Genomic DNA, 22,767 nt, shown 5'->3' with positions numbered 1-22,767 from the left:
CCGACTGCACCTCCTCCCCCTCCAGTCTGGCTCAAAGGCCACTTTCTCCTATGGGATCGCACAGACCATAAATCCACGTCCAGGACACCACACTGCCACACACACGTGTGTGAGTGAGCCTGTGTGAGGGCACATGTCCGCCTAGCTGCATGAGTCTCTGTGTAAACATGTTATGTATTTGTTTGTATCTGTGTGTGTCTATCTGGGTCTCTATGTCTGTGTGCTATGTATTCATGCCTGTGTTCTATGTGTTAGCATGTCTGCGTGCACACATCTGTGTGCATGTGTCTGTGCACATACATGTCAATGTGTCTGCACGTGTATCTGTGCACATGCCTATCTCTGTCCATAAATGCATGCATGCACATATCCATGTGCCTCTGTGCATACGTGTTGGTTTACATGTGTAAATTCTGGTAAGTGCACATGTATGCCCATGCATGCCTATGGGTACATTATTTGTGTACCTGAGTACATGCTAATGTGCATCTATGTGCCTGTGTACATGTTGGTCTGTGCATGCCTGTGTGCACACGTCTCTGTTCATGTGTGCAGTCTGTGCATACACATGCCGGTGTACATGTCTGTATGCACACGTGTCAGTGTGTCGGGGGTGGTGGCTGAGGAGTAGGAAAGGTGAAGACAGTTAGCAGTCAGCTCTGGAGCTCCACCAGGCCTGTTCTGGAGCCAGGCGCAGGGCCGTGTGTGTGGGGGGGGGGGGAGGGGGCAGATCTTAGTAGAGAAGCAGGCACTTGGCTCCCCTCCCACCAGCAGGCCCGGCCCCTTGTCACCCGCCTGACGGCCAGAATTAAACCGCCCAGCTGCAGAACTTTCTTTTTATCGGTTTTGTTTTGGAAATGATTATACCCCAGAGACAAGGGAGCCTTCCAAACCAGCCCCAAGAAGGCGGAGGGGGCTTCTCGGTGTCAGTAACTGCGGCCCTGCTCATTTTCCATGGCTGTCATTGCCATTCCAGAGAGAAACTAGATGAGCAGGCAATGGCTAATAACACCCCCCACACCAGCAGCACCCCCCAGCAGCAGTGGCTGCTGCTGCCGGGCTGGCCCCAGAGAGGATGGGGTCCTCTGCCCCCTCATTTGGTGGGAGAGAAAGACTAGCCTGGGGAGGGGGCGCAGAGTGGGCTAAGCAGGTGGGACCAGGCTGCAGGGGGAATGGGGAGGGAGCATTCCATCTGATCTGTCAGATCCCCCTCCCCACAGACCTGGGACCAGAAGCTTCCTTTACTCTGCCCTCTGAGTCACCTGCACGACCATCAGAGAGGGGGACCGTGCGTTCTGTCTGTCATGAAAATCAAACATCCTGCAAGTGCAGGTCTCCTGCAATGTCACGGCCACGGCCGCTGAGCTTGTGGGGTCAACCGCTGCTGAGGGTTGGGTCTGGGACAGAGCACGATTTACTAGGTTAGTGAAGCCAACACGACTACCCTGAGAAGGGAGGGCAGGGCCGGGCTGGGCTGTGCTGGACCTGGCAAGCACAGCTGTTCCTGGGAAATGTACAGAGGGGAGGCCAGCCTTGGAACACTGAGCCAGCGGCAGACTCAGCCTGGTTTTCCATGGCAAATCACAGTGACCCTACAGGACAGCATAGAACTGCCTTCTGTGGGTTTCTGAGGCTGTGAATCTTTACAGCAGTAGACAGCCTCATCTCTCTCCCACGGGATGGCTAGTGGTTTCAAACTGCCGGTCTTGGGGTTAGCAGCCCAGTGGGTACCACGAAGTCACCAGCACTCGTGGCCTGGCATTGTGGTGGAGCTGAAACAGGTCACTTTCTGCCCTGACCTCCCATCCTCCTGAGACAAGTCACACACACACACGTGCACACACAGTAAGCGGTTTCGGGCCTCAGGCAGAGTGTGGGGAGTTTCTTCAGGGGCCTGGCCTGGTCCCGCAGTGTCGGTGTGGTGGTCTATGAATGATCTGTCGACAGCACTGAGACTGGTTCAGAACTGCACTGTGCTCACTGTCTGCCACCCAGCCCACAGAGGCTCCCCTCCCACTGCGGCCACAAGGAGGGGCCACAGCGACTCCCGAGGGGGAAGAAGCATTCGACAAGAAGTGATCGCAGGCCATTCTGCAAATGCAGAGCGAGAGGCAGAAGAATGTAAGCAGCAGCAGTCCCTTGGCGGCAGTTCTCGGAGGCCAGGCTTTGCAGGGTCCAGCAGATGGCAAGTGCCAGGGGGCTGGGAGCTGGCACTGTCAGAGGGCAGTCGGGGCCCGGAGAGGGCAATAGACCCTCCTCCCCATCCTTACTCTCTCTCACTGCCGTCGAGTCGATGCCGACTCCTCGTGACTCTACAAGACAGGCAGCACTGCCCCCATGGGTTTCTGAGACTGTCACTCTTCATGGGAGTAGAGAGCCTCCTCTTTCTCCCACAGGAGTGGCTGGTGGTTTTGAACTGCTGACCTTGCGGTTAGCAGTCGGATGCTACATCACCAGGACTTCTATCCTAGCACATCTATTAAAGATTTTTTTGTTGTTGTTCAAAAAAGCAAGAAAGATTTACTACCACCTAGGGGGGCTTGCAGGCTGGGCAGAGATGGGCCGCATTGAGCTCTGCTGTTGACCAGCTGGGTGGCCTGAGGGAGGTCACCTCACCTTGTGGAGCCTCAGTTTCTTCCCCTGTAAAACGGGAATGCCTAGTCTACCTCCTACAACCTGCCTCCTGGTATGTGTGTCCTTGTGTGGTCCCCTCCTACACGGAAGGAGGGTGCGACCACCAGGGTAGGGCACCTACCCCAAGAGTGGTTATGATCATCGCCGGTGGGTCCAGTGGTGGGCCCTTGTTTGAAGACTATTTGTAAGTGCATAAATCAAATGCAGAGGGTTATTGAAGGCCCCTACCATCCTGAATCGAAGTTCTTCACAGACACTTCTTAGAGGGGGTGTGGCTGATGGGTTAAGCCCCATCTCCTGCTGTGGGGTCTGACAGGCTTGGTGTCCCAGGCCCATCCGGATGAGCAGTGCGCTCCTGGGGCCTTTGGCTCTGGAGTATTTGAGAGAAGGCCTGGAGTGCAGCTCTGCCATCACTGGTACCACAGCTTGTCACTCCACCACTATGCCAGTCAGTGGCTGCCACACGGCGTTGGGAACTTACATGTGCTGAGATGCGTTGGGGAAGAGGCCAGAGTACTGGGGTGCTGAGTCTTCAGGGCCGTGGGGGGCTGCGTGGCTGATGACCATCAGGACCGGCCTGTGCGGGTACATCTTCTTGGACGTTCGGAAGAAGGTAACGCTGTCATTGGTGATGAGGTCAGTGAGGTAATCCTGGGGGCGGGGAGAGACAGGGAGACGGCGTGAGCAGGAGACAGGCGCTGGTACTGAGCAGCTGCTGCGTGCCAGACCAGAGCAGAGAGAGTCATCCCTGCCCTCATGCAGGTTGTGACCCTGGGCAACAAACAAATAAGCACACAGGCTAGCAAGACAGTCACAGGGTGCTAAGTGCCAGGGAGAAAAAAAATACAGAGACGAGGAGAGGGAGAACAGGAGGGAATGCAGTGTGCTACTGACACATAACACATGTTAAGAACAATGACTAACACTCCTGAGCACTTATGGGGTGATGCACCATCCTAAGAGGTGGATACACTGATCATCCCTGTTGAACAGAGCATCAAGGCCCAGAGAAGTTATGTGGTAAAGCCCAATGGCAAACAGCTGGTCAATGCTGAAGGCAGGACTCCCGAGTCTTGGTTTTAAAGTCTGATCTCTTCAAGGCCCTGGGATACCGTGGTGAAGGGCCCCTCCCTGCTTTTCTTGACACCTATTTTTGGTGGGGGTAGGGATAGGAGCAGGCAAACCTATCAACAAAGAAAGATGATTTAGTTGGCAGGGGGTGAAAGACGAAGGGATAAACCAGGGATAGAAAACAATCGATAATGGGGAGCTGAGGTGGGGGCTGTACTTTAGCTCCTCTCTGAGGAGGTGTCCTTTGAACTGAGTTATGAATGATAAGGAGGTATGTCAGACATAGGAAGATCCAGAGGACTGGATTTCAACCTCATCTGCCCACGAGAACCCCCTGGAGAGACGTCCAAGGGCTCGGTCAACCCCAATAGGCTCTGACTGCATTGGTCTCTGCCTATGGCTCAGTCTGGGCATTAGAATTTTGAAAGCTCCAAGGAAATGTCACTGAGCAGCCAGGATTGAGAAATTGTGATCTGGAGGAAGCATTCTGGACACAGAGAAAGCAAAAGCCAGGCCTGCACAGCAAAAATGAAGGAACAGAAAGGGGGGGGGGGGGATAAAATGCCAGGTGGAGAAGAGATTGCGTGAAACAGATGCACAAACATGCCTGATTCAACTGATGTAGGGAGTGTGATAAGAGTTGTACGAGCCCCCAATAAAATGATTTTAAAAAATAATTTTAAAATTTCAGATGGAACGTAGTGAGGAGAGAGTAAACCCAGGCATGCAGTGGCACCATCGGAAAAGTGGGGAGTCCACTTAGACATGGGACAGAGGAGAGAAGAGTTAAGAGGTAGTTACGGCCAGACACTGAGGGCTTTAAAAGCTCAGCAGAGACGCAGTTTTGTCTCAACCCCTCTTGAACTTAGTGTTCAGCTGTGTGTACCTCTTGGCAGTAATGAATTCTTGAAATTTACCCTCTGCTTCCGAGAAGCAGCTTGTTCATACAGAACCCCTGAGACATCCATACTCTTGTAGAAACTTTCCTGTCAGCATGTTCACCTGCTCTCCATCGACAAGGGCAAGCACTGCGGCATTATTTCCAAAGCAGAGACACATTGCAGTGCCTAGCAATCTGTGGGTGGGTCGTGAACGTGCACTGCTTCCATACCACACAGTGCTACACACATGTTAAGAAAGACAGTAGAAATGTATGTAGTTACTGACATGGAAAGCTGTAGAGTCAAGTCCAGCAGCAGCCTAGGCTCATTTGGTGTGTGTAGGGGGGGGGGGGAATGGGGAGCAGGAGAAAAGGAAGCCCCAAATTGTATATTATTTTGGATACCAAGGGCAAATCTAGAGGGATAGATAGAAAAGTGTTAGTTGGGGACTGGGATAAAAGGAGAGAAGGGGAGAAAGCCACTTGATTCTTTATATGCTCTTCCTTGAATATGCTTTACAATTAGTTTAGGGAGAAAGCCCTCTTAAAAGGGGGCTATTGTAGGACCTATGTACTTCATCCACACCATGTTTCAGGGTGCACTGAGCAGTTGCTGGTGTTGCTGGTGACACATGATTTAAAGGAGTTAGAAGCTCTCTTAAAGTCAGGTAACTCATTTTTGTTGGGTGCCATTGAGTTGATGCCAACTCAGTGACCCATGTGACAGAAGCGCACTGCCTCAGGGGGGTCCTTGGCCGAAATCTTTTAATTTTGTTCTTTAATCTCCTTTATTAGTTATCCAGCTTTCAAAAGGATATGAGGTGATTAAAAACACCATGAATTTATATCAGGTACACCTTAGTGTTCTCTCCCTCTCTTAAAACGGTTTTATTAGCACTTCATCCACACGCCATACCATGAAAAAATCCAATAATTCAATCATATCAAGATTACCACAGTCAATTCTAGATCATCTTCTTGAACTCATTGTTATTCACATAATCAATTTTTTTCCTAATTGTGGCACAAATATAACCAGAACATCCTCCCATCCCACAACTTCTGCGTGGGTCATTCAGGGTTGGCTGAAATCTTCATGGGGTAGATCACAGGGTCTTTCTCAAATTGAGCTGCCTGCTGGGTGGGTTTCACACTGCCAACCCTGTGTTAGCTGCCAACTGAATTTGGAAATGGAGCAAAGCTCTCTGGATAGAAGAGGGGCTCACGGTCTGGCTTCAAGTGGATGCATTGGGCCAGTGAGTGAGTGCGGACCTGGCTGGCAGGGAGGGCAGAGACCACCTGCTGTTTCTGGCGGCCAGTGGGGAGGATGTTTTGAGTGGCCTGATGCTATTCTTTCTCTCTGCCTTTTTCTTTAAGGTTTTGCTTGGTCTCGTTGTTTTCAGTAGGTAAGATTGGCATGTATTTAAAATTGTAGAAGCTACAAATGGGTAGAGTGCAGATCATTCCATTCTGATCCCCAAGCCACCCAGCCCAGCCACACCCCAGGAGAGAGCAGGCACCTCTTTCCTGGGCCCCTCCCCAAGGCAACAGCACTCACACAGCAAGGGGGCATTTGTACTCAGCCCCAAGCTCGCCCTCACATGGGCACCTCCCCCCACACAGGGCGCTCTGCATCTCACCCTCCCGCCCCCCAAACATCTGTTCTTCCTTCTCCTCAGTAGGCTCCTCACCCTTGCTCGCGGCACGGAAATTCATTGGGAAGGTGCCCCATTTAAAAAAAAACCAGTGTATTTAACCGGTCTTTTTTCTTGTTCTCCCTCCTCCCCCTAATAAACCCATCTTGGTGATTTCATTTCCCCAGATCTACGTCTGTTCAGCTATGACTGAACTTTATTTTTAAAGTCACACTCATATCGCTTCCCGGGAGAACACAAATCCCTCGTGGTCTCTTCACACAATGGGGTTACACGAGAGCCATACACACCAACACGGATCAACGTGCCCGGCTCGGTGCTGGGTGAGAAAGCAGGAGGTGAATGATGGGCGCCATTGCCATCCAGTCTGAGGACACCCTGAGCAGCGCGTACCAGGTATTGTCTGGCGAGGTCTGCACAGGGCATGATAGACTGAGGCTTGGGGGAACTGAAGAATCCCAATTCAGGAATCAGGTTGCCCCCGTGGTGTGATTGCCTCTGGGCTGGGGGCACAGGAAGGGGTGGCTCAGGGCCCCCGACAGCCTCAGGGAGGTTTGGTTTTCTGACAGTTGCTGTGGGGGCTTAAGATGGCAATAGACAAAGAGCTCTGGAGCCGGCACCTGGCACAGTGTGCCAGCCTCATTACAGGGTGGGCAGATAGCGTCATGCCTGCAGGTCTCAGACCCACCCCCTCTCCAGGGACCCCCACCTCCCAAACCTACCCCCTCACCTCCGTCTTCAGTGTGGCATTGGCAGAGGTCTGGGCCCTCGTGCCTGCCTGTCCACCATTGACTGGACCCCCATCCCCACCCCCTGGGTCACAGAGCCCGTGTAGGGGAGCGCCTCCTCTCCCCTTCCATCCATGTGCTTAGGGTGGGGTGAGACCACCCTGACTGGCCAGCCATCTCTTTGGGCATAGAACCCAGGTCAAGTGAATGCGCTGGAGTAAAGGACAAGAGTGCCTTGCCAGGAGTGTGTGTGTGTGTGTGTGTGTGTGTGTGTGTGAGAGAGAGAGAGAGAGAGAGAGAGAGAGAGAGAGAGAGAGAGAGAGAGACAGACACAGACAGTGTCCGTGGAGACTACAGACTATGTGGGGTGAGGGGCAGTCTCAGGCTCTCTTCCACCACTGGTTTCTGGTCGGGGCAGTGGACAAAGGACAGAGAAAGGTCCATGAGCAGAGAAGGCCTAGGGGAGCGATGGGTTCTTGGCCATGTTTGGTTGGGGTGCCTGGGTCAGCCAGGAGGAAGCAGGTGGACAAGCAGACTTGTTAGCTCCCAGGGGAGGCAGGTGTGGTTATCCTACTTGCCTACAGGGTGGGGGTGCTTTAGGGGGTCCAGAGGGCATGTTCAGGGTTGCAGAGACTGCTGGACAGTCCTCCGACCGCAGGGCATCTCATTTCCCAGACTGTCCCCAACATCCGCCAGTCCCTCCCTTCTAGGGACCTCTCTACGGCTTGGCTCTGGGTCACTCTGAGCTCCCCTCTTGGGCTACAAGCCTGTGAGATCACTCCTTCCCCTGCCTCATAGCCCCTTCCCCCCCAATCATCTGCGCACTTCTGTGACTGGGGACAGTCAGCAGATGGCCTTGTGGAGGGAGCTTGGGTAGGGCTGGTAGATGCCCTCCCACGAGGTCCTCAAGGCCACCGAGGGGCTCTGCTGGCAGAGGCACAGGCTCGCTCCTGGTCCCTGTGGATATTCTGGTGGCCCCTGCCGGCTGCTCCTGGAGCTGGACCAGAACCTTGGGCCACGAACTGGTTCTGACTCCTCATCCATTAGGACACCCCTGTTCTCAGGACCCCTCAGACCCGGGGGGTGCCTGTCATGCACAGGGGTCAGAGTGGCCCGGAGGACTCCGAGTGGCTCTGATCCAGGGCCAGGGGTTGGGGAAGAACTGTCACAAGGGAACAGTCTGTGTGGGGCTTTCTGATTCTGCTCCTGCAATGAGCCACAGACTCAGAAACCCAAAGGGGCAGTTCTACTGTGTCCCACAGGGTCCCTGTGAACTGGAACCGACTGGATGGCAGTTGTTGTTTTTTTTTTTTTGTTTTGTTTGGGACTTTTGGAAAACTGGAAAATCCCTGCCTGGAGGCAGAGGGGGGAACCAGGTGTAAGGTTGCGGAGACAATTTCTATTTCCCGGAGGCAGAGGGGACGCTAAGCTCTCTCCCCAGGATGTGGGGATCCATTTCCTCCGAGTTATGGAGGCTGGCTGTATGTGGGGATGGGATGCACAGGAGGTGGCCTGCGTGGTGTCGGTCACCAGGGCCTGGGTGATCCGAGGACACATGGGGAGTGGATACAGGTCAGCCCTGGTCACCACCTAAAGGTGGCCTGGGGTTGCTGCCTGAATTCTGACGCATGCGAACCTGGTGGCAGGGCAGAGCTGTGCCCTCAGGCTGGCCAGACTGTAGTCCTTAGGGGAGCCGGAGCTGCACCATTCTCATGGGAAGCGGCTGGCAGTTGTCAGCGGAGTGCTTAACCACTGCTCCACCAGGGCCCCTTCGAAGGCCTCCCTACACAGGATGGCACTTCCAAGAGGGAGCAGGAGCGGGGCAGGCTGCGCTGAGCACCTCGTCCCTTTTCCCAGTGGGAGCTCCCACTTGCACCTGGGATCTATGAGGTCTTGGTGGCATAGGGGTCATGGTGCTGGGCTGCTAACCCGAAGACCAGCAGCTTGAAACCACCAGCCGCTCGGAGGGAGAAAGAGCTGGCTTTCGACTCCCCTAAAGAGTCACCATCCCAGAAAGCCACAGGGGCGCATGGTTGGCATTGACCCGATGGCATTTTGCCACCGTCTGGTTTGCTCCCGGGGTGGGCAGGGTCTGTCTGCGAAAAGTTGTAGAACTGAATGCCGGATACGAGCCCGTTTTCATGAGGCTATTCTGTTTGGGCAAAAGGTTAACACAAACAAAAGGCAAGAGTCCTGAAGCAGCAATGAGAGGCGGGGCAGGAGGAGGCAGAGAAGCAGAGGCGGTCGGTCAGTGCTGCCCGAGGACACACATGAGCCTGGGCACCTGGCCTGGAACGGCCCCGAGCTGGAGCCGGCTGCTGCCGGCAGGCCACCCTGCCTCTCCGGGCCGGGCCGGGCCGGACCTTACCTTGCAGTAGTCGGAACCGTGCTTCTCCTTCACCCCGTTGCGGCAGAGCGTGTAGTTATAGAAGCGCGAATTTTTCAACAGTCCGACCCACTCCTTCCAGCCAGGTGGCACATAGGAGCCGTTGTACTCGTTCAGGTACTTCCCGAAGAAAGCTGCGGGGGAGAAGGGCCGGGAAGCCTGGTGAGACAACGCGCTCCAGCCTTCTCCCGTCAACACCCGCACGGGGAGCACCGCGCCACCACCGCCGGCCAACCCATACCCATACCCATGTCACCCCTCGGAGCCTCCAGCCGGCCTGGGAAGCCCACAGACCAACCCCTGTCTCAAAAGCTTTTCAAATGCAGGAAATAAACTATGTTGCCATTCCGGGAGCAACAATGATGTTCGCCAAGTACGAAAAGTAGTTGGGCAAGTAAGTGCCCTTTCAAAGGGATGTGTTTGTTTATTTATTGGTTTTCCACTCGACAACTCATGCGTCATTTGCTTCTCCGTGATGACTGGGGGTCCCCAAGAAGCGACAGCACCGGTCCCACGTCCTCCGTGTGTGCCGTTCCCAGGCAGCCGTCTGCCCTGTCCCTTCTAGCCTCCCGAGCAACACCCGGGCAAAGGCTGCCCTCCAGGTCTCCACAGGTTGACCGGTCTCGGGATCAGTGAAGGGATTCAGAAGAAGGCCTAGAAGAGCCTGCACGATTCACAGTGGTCATTGGCGAATGAAAATATCCTGCTGTGTGTTACCTGTGACACGTGGAAAGGTTATCAAAATAGAGCTGGTTGGCTTCTACGGGTGGGAAAGTACCAGGTATGATTGGTGGCCTATGCTTAAAACGGAAGCAAACGCTCAATTTCAGCGGCAGGGGAGTGAGCATCAAGGTATACCCAAGTGTGTACATCCATTGGCTTCTATATTCCTCACCGCCACCAGGCCGGGCAATGTTAAAAAGACATCGACGTCACCGCAAGTTGGCAGGATGTGGAGCAATGGGACCTCTCCATCCATTAGTGGGAACAGAGGCTGGTCCAACCGCTGCGGAAAACAGGCACTGTCTCCAAAGCTCCAACCTATTCACATCTGCTGCTCCGGTGGTTCAAACCTGGGCTTTTATCCGACAGAAATGCATTCACATATTCCCCGGAAATGCCCCCACTTCCTTGCCACAGCATGTAACTGCTGGTGATGACAAAACAGCAAGGGCCAAGTCAATTGTCTGCCCCCAAATCAAATGGGTAACTACATGGTAACATGCATCTATAATGGACATCGCACAGGAATGAGAACAGATGAACTAGTGGTACATTAAAGACCCAGCAACCTACCTAACAGGAATACACTCTGTGGTAATGACATACTTCTGTGTCAGCTTGAAGAGATAAGCGTGTAGGGGTGGCGGCTAGCCTGTCAATCAGGCTGCAGCTTGATGATCTTATTTGGAGGTGCCACCGAGAAAAATGGCTTTCTGGAGGCGGCCACGCTCTCTGACTTCACCTTCCTGTTGGTGAGCCGCGTGGCTGAGAACAGCCCGAGCCCCGTGATGCTTCCACCGTCATCGGATTCACAGACTTTTCACTCTCTGGCTGGTGATCTTCTGCCTTCAGAATCATTGCGCGTGGCTGCGTGAGTCTGAGGAGGGACTTGTGGACTTGAGTTGGACCGGGCTGGGATGTTTTCCGGACACTCCATTACTTCTTGATATAAAGCCCTTTCTGACACAGAAGAGTATTCCTCGATTTATTTCTCTAGTCCACCTGACCTAACACATCCTCTCTTCAGGTACCATCGCCCACCTGGCAGCTTGTTGGTGGGCGTGTGGCAGAGCTGCTGCGAAGAACAGGAATTTCAGAACACTGACTGTGCTCATGGGGAACCTGGTCACCGTCATGGGAACAGAGTCAGGAGATACTGTGCGGCCTGAGTCAGGAAAAGCATGCTTCAAAGCTCTATCTTTTCACCATGTTCAGGCAACCTGCAGGCCGAGCAAGTGATCGGCGCTGGACCCCAAGAAGAGTGCGACCTCAAGATTGGAGGAAACCCGTGAGCAACCTGCGGTACGAAGGCGGCACGCCTTTCGAGCTGAAAGCAAGGGACTTAAAGCACTTACTGAAGAAGAGCGAAGGCTAGTCTTCGGAGGGGATCACACCTCAACATGAAGAAGACAAAAATCCTCACAATCGGACCAACACACCAATCATCAGTGCCAAGGTTGGGAGCCCTGATCTGAAAATCCCATCTGATGCCTTGGCCCCCAGGCCCCCCCTCCCTCATTTCCTCAGACCCTCACCATGAGAGCTGAAGAGGTCCCTGGACCCCACAGAGGGGTCATCCAAAAGTGTGCGGGATGATAGGATGAAAAGTGGCATTTGCCTTCTCCTGTAATTCAGGAAGCAAGTTCTTCTGGGCCTTGATAAGTAGCCGTCCTGAGTCTGAACGGGAGTATGGGAATCAGGACAACTGCTGCCGGCCAGCAGGGGCAAAGTCCCAGAGGCAGGAACAGGCCTGGGGCATTGAAGAGCCCGAGGCCAGTGACAGGGGAGGGGAAGGGGTCACAGGGAAGATGACGATCCCATAGGGTCTTGGAAGCTACATAGGGGAAGCGTCAGGAAGAATGTGGCAAGTCGCCCAAACCAAAACAGTCACTACCATTGAGTCGGTGCTGACTCAGCGACCCTACAAGGCTGGTCAGAACTACCCCACGGGTCTGCAAGACTAATTCTTCACAGGAATAGAGAGCCTCGTCTTTCTCCCTCTGAGCAGCTGGTGGTTTCGAACTGCTGGCCTTGAAGCTAGCAGCCCGACTCTAACCCAGTAGCCACCAGGGCTCCTTTGAGCCTCCCGGGCACCAGAGTTGGCATTTTTTGTATATTTTCCTGGAGGTGGCTTCACAGCTTTTGACACATCCTGAAAGGTGTGACAGCAAATGATTTTAGGATGTCACCCGTCTTCCATCCGAGGAGGGAATAAAAACCCCAAGAAGACCGCTCCCCATACTCCCCGGGCCTCTCACTCCCTGGCTAGTGTGTCTCTGAGATCTGGGCCCAGGGCTCTCTGAGGGTCGTAGCTCAGAATGCTGGGGAGCAGAGTTCTTGGCCCCACTGGCTGGTGGGACAGGGCTTGCTGGGGGAGCAGGGTATAGGCCCTCCTTGTGCCCTGGGAGTCCCACCCCATGCTTGTTACAACTCAATGCCATTGGCATCCCCTCGGCTCCATGGTTCCTCGCTTCATACACATCCCAGAAAGGGCCCTAGAAAACAGGGCTTCTGTCAAAGGCAAACTTGACTTTGTTCTCATTTGATTAGATTTCCTCAAGGCACTGGTGATTCCAGTGCCAGTGGAAATGGGAGGAGCTAATTAGCATGGACCCCCGGGGTTCCTTGCCCGGAGACAGCAGGCTGGAGAAAGAGCTGGAATTAAAACCAAGATTAAAAATACAACACGGGTCAGGGCTGGGGCGCGGGAAGCTGGGAGTCGCTGAGCTTTGGTGGCTGAGACAGGGGAGAGAGAGAGAGAGAGAGAGAGAGAGAGAGAGAGAGAGAGAGAGAGAGAGAGAGTTGGTGTGTGTGGGGGAGATGTTTGCGAGCCACTTGGCAGGCAGACCAAGACACATGACAAGCCGCCATCAAAGGCCTTTCCGCTCTGGTTGACATGCTGGGGAGGAGGGGGGGCGGCTGATGCAGGGCTGGTGTCCACCCATTAGGACAGATGCTCCCGTCACCTGCCTGCCTAGCCATAGGTGGAAATTTTACACCTGGCCGCAAAGACTGCTATCTGTCTGCCTGGTGTCACTAGGGTGGGTGTCAACCAGAACGGAAATACATGATGTCACTCTTTCTCCCGCCTTCCCTGCAGACCCAGCAAAACAACACAACCCTCTCACTCCTGCAGGGCCAGGATTGGGCTGTGCCCCAGCCCCGCCCCTCCCTCACAGCTCCTCCCATTGACCAACGTGAAGACTGAGACCCTGCCCCCTCCCCACCAACAGGCAGGCACTGTGATGGCCCCACCCCCTACAATCCCAGCAGCCTTGGACATGGGGATCATTTTGTTTTCAACCCTCTGACGGTTTCAGGGGCTCCGGTCTGCACCCCGCCTAGATGGTGGTCCTTGGGGCACTGTGAGGTTCTCACTTGAGCGCACTCTGCCTGAAGGTACCCTGACTCCAGGGCTGCATGCATCGCATACAACTGGCCAAGCAGAGCATCTTGGCTCTCATCACTGGTTCAGGGAGGAGCACGTGACCCCATCTGAACCAACGAGGGCCAGCCCTGAGATTTTAAGGGGATGACTTCGCTGGGTTAAGTGCTTGGCTGTAACGGAAGGCAGGGGGTTGGAACCTTCCCAGAAGCTCCCTGGGCATCTGTTCCCGTGAGGATCGCCACCGTCCAGAGCCTTCGAGAAAAGCCTATGGGAAGTCGTACTGTGTCAGAAGGGTTACTGAGCCCACACTGACCTGAGGGCATGCCTAGAAAAGAGCAGCTTTTCCTCCAAGAGCTGGCGGCAGGGAGGGGACATGCTGGAAGCTCTGGAAGCCACTTGACCACCAAGAGTGGGGAGTCTGCCTGAGAGCTCAGCAACAGGGAAGGAAGGAAGGAAGGAAGGAAGGAAGGAAGGAAGGAAGGAAGGAAGGAAGGAAGGAAGGAAGGAAGGAAGGAAGGGAGGAGAGAGCGAGAGCGAGAGCGAGCAGAGACTGAGAGGGTGAGAGAGACCTGCTACTGCTGATTCAAGCCCCTGGGCCCACTCTTATCTGACAGCCCCACTTTCCCTTCTATCAGGGTGGTCCTGTCCCCGAGAGGAGACTGCGGGTCAATGGGGAGGGGCCATCGCCGGCATCCTGCAGTGGAGACAGGGACCCCGACCGCTAAATGTCCCATGATGTTCAGGACGACTCCTTTCCACCCAAGAATAATTGAGCCCCAAGACCCTCAGCGCTGGGCTCGAGGAAGTCCACGTTTCTCTGAGGGGCATAACGCCCCCCACCCCCACCCCCATCCCCCCCAGATCCATCTTGTCTGCGTCACTCCATCTTGTCTGGTTCTTTCGCAGGCATTTGAAGGAGCATGACATGCTTGCTGTTGGATGGCCAGATCGACACCATGGGACCTGTGGACCATGTCCAGCTCGTCACCTGTTGCCACGAATCCAGTTGTCCTGGAACACAGCCGAAATGGTCACCTAATAGCTGAGGCGGGCAGGGATGGGGGCGGGCTGCAGGTCAAACAGCCTCTGTCTGTCCTTCACAGGGAAAGCTTGCCTACCCTGGTGCAGCACCAAGCTCACTGGGCAGGGCTCAGGAGGTCCTGGGGGCCCAGTCCCACCCAGGAGTTACAAGACAGAGGACCAAAAAGGGAAGCGGGCCCACAAGATGCAGCCAAGTAGCAAAAGCAGTCAGGGGTAATAATATCTACATGAAACACACCTGGAGCTATGGGGTTGACAGTGCAGGGGTTGGTGTGTGTATGTAACCAGGAGTCCTCTCGGAGCCCTGGTTAAGCATTCGGCTAGCATAGAGGTCAGAGGTTCGATCCCAGTTGGCTTCTCTAAAGGTTAAAGCCTTGGAAGTCCCTGGGGCTGTTCTACCCTGTCTTCCAGGGCGCTGTGACTCCGAGTTTACTGGACAGCAGAGGGTCAGACGCTGCGGGTCAAAGGGTTAACGTTGGTGCTGGAATGTTCCAGAAGGGAGTGGCTGGACTGGACCACGCATGGCTGACAAGCTGAACACTCCTTATTTACTTCTCTCAGGAGCCCTGGTGACACCATGGGGAAGTGCCGGGCTGCTGACCACAAGATCAGCGGTTCGAAACCACCAGCTGCTCTGGGGGGAAAAGACGAGGCTTTCTCCTCCCGTGAAGAGTTGAGTCTTGGGAACCCACAGGCTGGCACAATTCTCATTGCCATCGGGTCAGTGCTGACTCAGAGTGACTCCCCGGGTGGGTCCCCGATACCGTGACTGTTTTACAGGAGCAGGAAGTCCAGTCTTTCTCCCTCGGAGCTGCGGGTGGTTTCGAACTGCTGACCCTACAGATCGCAGCCCAATGTGTAATCACTATGCCACCAGGGCTCCTTAGGGGTAGTTCTACTTTCTGTGCTATGAGGTCAGTACAAGTCGGAATTGACGGGATGGCAGTGAGTTGGATGTCACCCCCAGTCCCCCACCAACCACCAGCAGGAAGTGGCCTACTTTGAGGGCTTTCAATGGCAGGATCCATAGGGCAGGGGCAGGGGGCCTGAAAGGTTAACAAAGGTGGGAATGGGGTCAACCCGATGCCTAGTCTGTGTAGGAAGTGCTCCACCAGGGGGCACTTGGCACCGTCCAGGACAACTTTGGTTGCAGGAATGGGGGGCTGGAGGGGGGGGGTCCGTGTGTGGAAGAGAAAGAGGCTGGCACCCAGGGACACAGGCTATGGAGGGCTAACCCTTCACCATGCAGGGCAGTCCCCATGACAGAGCTCTAACCCTGGATGACCAGTGTTAATAGTGGTCTGTGAGTCAGCTCGCCTTCGAAGATCGCGGGTTCCGGAGCCCGAGGACCCGGGCTTGAGCCCAGCCTCCTGGGGCAAAAGGGTGCTCCTCACTTAGCCTGTGTCTTTGCCCACGACATGGGTGCAGGAACACGTGGCCATGCACAGAGCTAAGAACCGGTGGGTGCTTAAGAAAGGAACTGTGGGTTACTAGAACAGAGCCCACACTGATTTAGGGTGTGGGTGTGTGGATGTAGAGGGGGTGGCTGAGACCTCCCTTTCTTTTTCTCCGGGCGTGTGTGGGGGTGGGGTGGGTGAAACCACGGGTCCTTGGAGAAATCAACAATGGTTGCTGGGAACCAGATGTGACAGTATCTTGGAAAATCACAAGGCCCACCCGAGACTTCCAGTAACGAGCCTGGCGAGGGGTGTTTATGCTGCACCGAGAGATCAGCTGAGCATGACACATAGCTATTAGCAAAGATGGGCTGGGGCGCTGAGCCGCGCCAACGAAAACAAGCAGCGCTCGCCAAGGCCGCTTCGGAAAGCGCATGGGAAACAAGGTAGAGAGCTTTGGGAATTCCACGGCCCCTAAAAGACATCACTCCGCCTGACACGCAGGCAGCCGGGGACGCACCAGCGTGACACCTGCTTGGTCCAGCAGCCCGGGTCACCCCATCACAAGCTTCAGCAATTGTTAAAACGTATCCTTTGGGCCATTCCAGCCTTAATATTCCCCTGAAATCCAATTTAACTGACATGCCTGTTATTATGAAAGACAGAGTACAGTCGACAGTATTTCTGTCCCTTCAATTCACAGGCATAAAACACATGAACACATGCAGATCCTGGGCCCGGGTTCAGTCACAGTCTCACACACACAGTCTCTCTCTCTCTCTCTCTCTCTCTCACACACACACACACACACACACACATACACACCACACACACACACACACACACACACACACACACCTCTCTCTCTCTCTCTCTCTCTCTCACTCACTCCATTTCAGCCTCTCGAACCTTCCAGTAATTTGGAAGACCTCTTCTTGATCACCCTTCCTTCATCTCCACGTAAATAACCAAACAGACCCACTGCTGTCCAGTTTGACTCCTGCCTCCTAACAGGACAGAGTAGAACTAGCCCTGCGGGTTTCTGAGGCTGTCGATCTTCATGGGAACAAGCAGGCTCATGTTTCCCCGGGAGGAGCCGCTGGTGGGTTTGAACCGCCAACCTTGGAGGTTAGTAAGCTACTCACTTAAGTTTTGTTGGAACAACTCCCTGGCTTTTCTTTCTGAGGCATTCTCACCTGTGTGTGTGCCACTGTTAAAAAATAAGAGAGTCCCATTCGGGTTTGCGAGTTTCTGAATATGATGGGCTTTCACTGTCCCGGCAGCTCTGCCCTTGTGTCTTTGAGGCTCTGTGCTCTGTGCTGTTGATCAGTTCTCTGCACTGTAGCATCCTGACGGCAAGGGCACCTTCAGAAAGACACCCGGGTGAATGACGACAAAAAGCCAACCCACAAAAGCCCTGCTCTGGAGCCGTGCGACAGGGTTGTTATGCGCTACGAGCTGCAAGCTCAGCAGTTCACACCACAAGGTGGCCGTGAGCCGACTCGGTAGCAGCGAGTTTGGTGAGAGTTTTCAGTCTATCCCCGTGGCTGACCCAAGGGCACCGGCACTCAGGCCTCCCTCAGCACAGGAACCAGGTCCTGTGAGGATACTGATGTGGGGTTCCACCCTGGGTGGGTTCCGTCTCCGGGGGTGGCCATGGGTGGCCTCCGCTGGGCACCTTCTCACGCTCTGCTCAACACAGAAGCCTCTTTGGAAAGGTGTCACGACCATAGGCCTAGCCGCCCTCCGAGGAGCCTGCCCTGGTGGCACAGAGTCTAAGCACTCTGCTGGTGACCAGACGTCAGTGGTTCGGACCCAGCAGCCGCTCCAAGAGAGACTGATGTGGGAGTCTGTTCCCATAGAGGCGAGCGTCTCGGGAGCCCAGAGAAGGGGCAGTTCTTTTCGTTCTACTGGGTCACTGGGAGTCAGAATCAACTGAACTATCATCCTTTCCCCTTTCTTCTGAAAAAGCCCCCCTGGTTTCCTCCAATCTCGGCCCACATGGCTCAGGTAGGGGTGACCCCAGAACCCAGGCCCAGGGCTGAGTGGGGACATTCCATCCTCATGGTACCGGGGAGTGGTACAGACGCTGTCGCTCAGCCTGGGCCACGAGCTAAGGCCTTGTCCTAGAACTATTAGGCTTGGGGTGGGGGTGGGGTAAAAGCCTCGAAGGGCCACCTTGAGAGGGTGGCCTGAAGGAGCAGGAAGCAGGACTGAGGGATGGAGAGGAAACACATTACAGCTGACACCCTCGAAGGACCTGGATCGAAGCTCACTTGAAGCTTCAATATCTCATCTGAATCCTCCCGCCAACCCAATGAGGGGAAGCGGAGGGTAGATGTTCTTGTCTCGCCAAAGAGGAAAGTAGGGTTTGGAAAGGTTGTGGGTGCCCCCAAGGCCACCCAGCCAGAAACGCAAGTCTGAGGTGGTGACCCGGGTGTCCCCTACAGGGGTCTTGGACTCTTCCCATCTGACTGGACTTGCTATAAGGTAGGTCAACGATAGCTCTTCCGGGGCTTCCATCCCTGGTGGCAAAGTGAGTTACGCATTGAGTTGCTCACAGCAAGGCCAGCAGTTCGAAACCACCAACCACTTCTCAGGAGAAAGATGAGGCTTTCTACTTCCACAAATAGTCCACAGTCTCAGAAACCCAAGGAGGCAGTTCTACCCTGCCCTGTATGGTCACTGTGGGTCAGAATCTACTCGATGGCAGTGCGTTTTGTTTTATGGTTTCCCACACCCCGAGACCAGATGTCTTGGTCCCTGAGTGCTGCTGTAACCAAAGACCGTGGGTGGGTGTCTGGGGAGAATCCACATGCAGAGTGGATTTCAGACCATTGTGAACACGTGTTCTCTAGAAAATTCTGTCACACACCTGCAAATCGGTGCCATGGAGCTCAGGTGAGTTAGAATCGACTCAAAGGCACTGGGGACGCCCCCCCCCCAATAAAGATCGTTTCGGGTTCCGGGTCGCAGGACCACACTTTGAGAGCCTCTGGTTTTGATGGCAATGACGGTGAGTGACAGGAGGAGGTCACAATCCAATGAGGCAGGTATGATTTCTGCCCCCACGTGGGTGGGAAAGCAATCCTTGGTGGCACACACACTTAAGCACTGGCAGAAAGGTGGGCAGGTAGATCCACTCACCAGGAGTGACCCTGTGACAGGCCTGCCCCTCGGCTCGACACGCTCCCTGCCTTGGCCACCTCACTACTCCGGACGCCAGGCTCCATCGCCCAGAGGAGGAAGGCCTTTTAGTACAAAAGGTGGATAGACTGAGGCACAAGCCAGAGGACTCCCTTCTTCCGCCCCACATCCCACAGCTTGGAAGTGGCCAAGCAGAGACTCAAACCCTGGTGGCCTGTCCCCAGTGAGCCTCAGCTGGGAGGCCACTCCAGCCAGCAGACTGAAGCCCTTGCTGTGCACTGATGGAGACGAAGGAGGAAGAAAACCAGGAGCAGATTCCTCAAACGGACAGACAGAGGTGTAGAGACCCTGCTCCTCGGGGAGAAGGGGTGGGGTGGGGGTGGGGGAGGTTCAGACTAGCCCCAAGGTTCTTTGTGCCAGAATCCCAGGCAGAAGGAGCTTTCAAACTGAGGTTACCCCCACCGCATCCCCATTATCCTCCAGGGTCTCTCAGGATACTCTGGCATTCCCAGCGCCAGATCTCGTGCTGCCTGGACACCTGGGCAGGGGACATGATCTAGACCATCCTCTAGAACCGCGGCTTCCTGACCAGCCTTGCCAGAGCATGAGGTTGGAGGTGTTCTTACCCTCGGAGGCCTGAGCTCAACTCTAGATAGTCTACCTGCCGGCTCAGTTCTCTCAGCTATGAAACGGGCAAACCATAATGCACAGGGCTCGAGGGCAGGATTCAGCAAGAAAAGGTGGGGAACTGCACCCCCAAAGGAGGCTGAAAGCACCGAGGACAGCAGTGTGCGAAACAGCCAGAGAAAAGCACAGACTCGCACAGGCCCCACCCTCCCGGCGCTTCCACGCAGGGACGAGACTGCCCGCAGGCTCCGGGGTCTCCTGGTCCCCCTGGTGATGGACCAGGGAGAAGGGCTTGGTTTCAGACTATTTAAAAAAAAATTTTACTGGGGGCTTTTACAGCTCTTATCACAATCTATCCATCCACCCATTGTGTCAAGCACATTTGTTGCCCTCATCACTCTCAAGATATTTGCTTTCTGCTTGCGCCCTTGCTATCAGCTCCTCATTTTCCCCCTCCGTCATGAACCTTGATAATATATAAATTATTATTTAGTCATATCTTACACTGTCCAACGTGTCCTTTCACTGGCTTTTCTGCTGCCCATCCCCTAGGAAGGGGTTATATGTAGATCCTTGTAATCAGTTCCCCCTTTCTACCCCAACCTCACTCCACCCTCCAGTATCGCCACTCTCACCACTGGTCCTGAAGGGATCATCCACTCTGAATTCCCTGTGTTTCCAGTTCCTATCTGTACCAGTGTCCATCCTCTGGTCTAGCCAGACTTGTAAGGTAGAATTGGGCTCATGATAGTGGTGGGGTAGGAAGCATTTAGGAACTAGAGGAAAGTTGTATGTTTCATCGTTGCTACACTGCACCCTGACTGGCTTGTCTCCTCCCTGCGACCCTTCTGTAAGGGGATGTCCAGTTGTCTACAGATTGGCTTTGGGTCCCCACTCTGCACTGCTCCTCATTCACAAAGATTTGATTTTTTGTTCTTTGATGCCTGATACCTGATCCCTTCTACACCTCGTGATCACACAGACTGGTGTGCTTCTTCCATGTGGGTTTTGTTGCTTCTCAGCTAGATGGCCGCTTGTTTACCTTCAAGCCTTTAAGACCCCAGACACTATATCTTTTGATAGCTGGGCACCATCAGCTTATATACCCACTTGTCTTCAGCGATTGTGTCTGGAAGGTGAGCATCATGGAATGCCAGTTTAAGAGAACAAAGTGTTCTTGCGTTGAGGGAGGACTTGAGTGGGGGCCCAATGTCAGACTATTTTTGAAGGCAGAACCAACAGGATTTTCTGATGGATTGGATGTGGCAGGTGCAAGGGGAATTTCCAGGGTTTCAATCTGAACAAACAAGTGAGATGGACTTGCCATTTTCTCAGAAGAGCATCAAAGGAGCCTTGGTGGTGCAGAAGTTAAGCACTCAGCTGCTCCCCAAAGGGTCGGAGGTTTGAAGCCATCAGGGGCTGCATGGGGCAGAGTGGCAGCCTGCTTCTGGACAGATGGCAGCTTCGGAAGCCCCCTGGGGCAGAACTACTCTGTCTACAGGGTCCCTAAGTTGGAAGCCATGTGAGGACAGTGGCTTTGGTTTGTGTTGAGACTGGGTCAAGAAACCTTGTGACACAGCGGGTAAGCCTGTGGCTGCGGACTGGACAGTCCGGGGAGCAGTTCCATGAGGGAGAGGTGGGGCGTCGGCTTCGGCCAGTTGCCAGCCTTGGAAACACTCCTGGGCAATCCTGCTCTGCCCTGCGGGTTCCTAAGAGCCGGCTTCCTTGGCTCAGCAGCAAGGGGTTGGGTTTGCTCTCCACTAGCGTCAGGCCCCCGGGTGGCACACCGGCGTGTGCCCACTACTGACCCGCCGGATAAGGGAAGCCGGAGAGAAGCGAGGGGGAGAACGTCTTTCCAGGACCACGTGGGATCAGGACGGATCAACACAGAGGACTCAGAGCTTATCTTCCCGGCTGTGTGGGCCAGCCAGCCAGGACGCTGGAACTCTGCTGTCGTGCCAAGGCAGCCTGACATGAACATGGCCAGTAAAACTTTATTGACAAGAACAGACAGTCGGCCAAGTTTGGCCTGTGAGCCCGTTTGCCATTTCAGGACGCAGGCTCAGGGTCAGCGAGACCCTCACCATCCACCCCTCACCCCCAGCCCTGCTCTTCCTGATGGAATTTGCATTTTGAAAAACACCTTGCAGCTCAAGCCAAACGTATCTGAGGCTGAAGCCTGAACCCGGCCTCTCAGTTACCATTTTGCAAGGCCCCGAGTTTGGTCCGACTGAGTTTCCACGCGATCCCCTGCCTCACCCACTGCCCCCCATTCATCATGTGGCTCCTGGTCTGGGGCGGGCGTGGGGGGGGACTGGGGTCTCCTGAGGAGCAAGTGATAAACGAGAAGGAAGGCCTTCTGCGTGCCCGCCCTGGAACGTTATAAATATTAGATGTGAAATGCCACCGGCCTGCGGTCTTTGCTGTTTTGGCAGACAGATTGGCTGAGGAGAGGCATGGCCGGGAAGAAATACATTAAATAAACCCGGTGTCCGGCCCCACTCAGGACGGGGGCATTTGTGAAGCGCTGTCACCAGATCCGTTTAACTTTGGGCGGCTTGCAAGGTTACAACGTAAGTCTTTTTCTTTGGCTTTTGAAAAGATACCGATGCAAATTCCTGCACACCACGATAGATAAATCGATGCTGCAGCAGTTTGGGCTGCCAGAGATGGGCCCTGGCTCTACTGGGACAGCAAGAGAGCCGGAAAGGAAGGTGGGCTGCACTTGGGCATGGAGAACTGGGGGCTAAGGGCAATGCCAGCTACATGCCCGCGCAGACATCTGTTTCATTTCCAGGCCGGCACCCACTGCTCTGACTTTTGCTACTGTACCTTCCGGGGGCACTCACCTTTCCTCTTAGTTTCACTTGTGCAGGTGAGTTGGTTTGTTCCAGCTCCCAGCGCTTAGGCTAGACAGGTGATCGGGACCTGGCCAACCAGAGTATTATCCCACCTTGCCTGGCCTTTGTGATAGAGCGAGGAAGGGACACAGAACGTAAGCGGAGCCAATGCAAACCTCCCCTGAGACTTTTGGGGGCGGCACTGGGAAAGAGGCTCTTTCTTTCCAGGTGAAATCCAGCTCGGGTGAAG

The 22,767-nt window shown here is 54.6% G+C and overlaps 1 protein-coding gene across 2 annotated transcripts in view; it reads right to left on the bottom strand.

Annotated features, from left to right (window-relative positions):
• SULF2 (sulfatase 2) overlaps window positions 1–22,767 on the bottom strand; it is a 105,621-nt gene that overhangs the window by 16,144 nt on the left and 66,710 nt on the right. For both annotated transcript variants that reach the window (XM_075528641.1, XM_075528640.1), the window contains exons 4-5: window positions 9,337–9,488; window positions 3,116–3,285 (exon numbers count right to left, since the gene is read on the bottom strand). In XM_075528641.1, the coding sequence (XP_075384756.1) occupies window positions 3,116–3,285; window positions 9,337–9,488 (322 nt within the window). The remainder of the gene's footprint in view (window positions 1–3,115; window positions 3,286–9,336; window positions 9,489–22,767) is intronic.

The sequence above is a fragment of the Tenrec ecaudatus genome, chromosome 12 (assembly GCF_050624435.1).
Source record: "Tenrec ecaudatus isolate mTenEca1 chromosome 12, mTenEca1.hap1, whole genome shotgun sequence".
Taxonomy (NCBI): Eukaryota; Metazoa; Chordata; class Mammalia; order Afrosoricida; family Tenrecidae; genus Tenrec; species Tenrec ecaudatus.
This window is presented reverse-complemented; position numbering and strand designations above follow the sequence as displayed.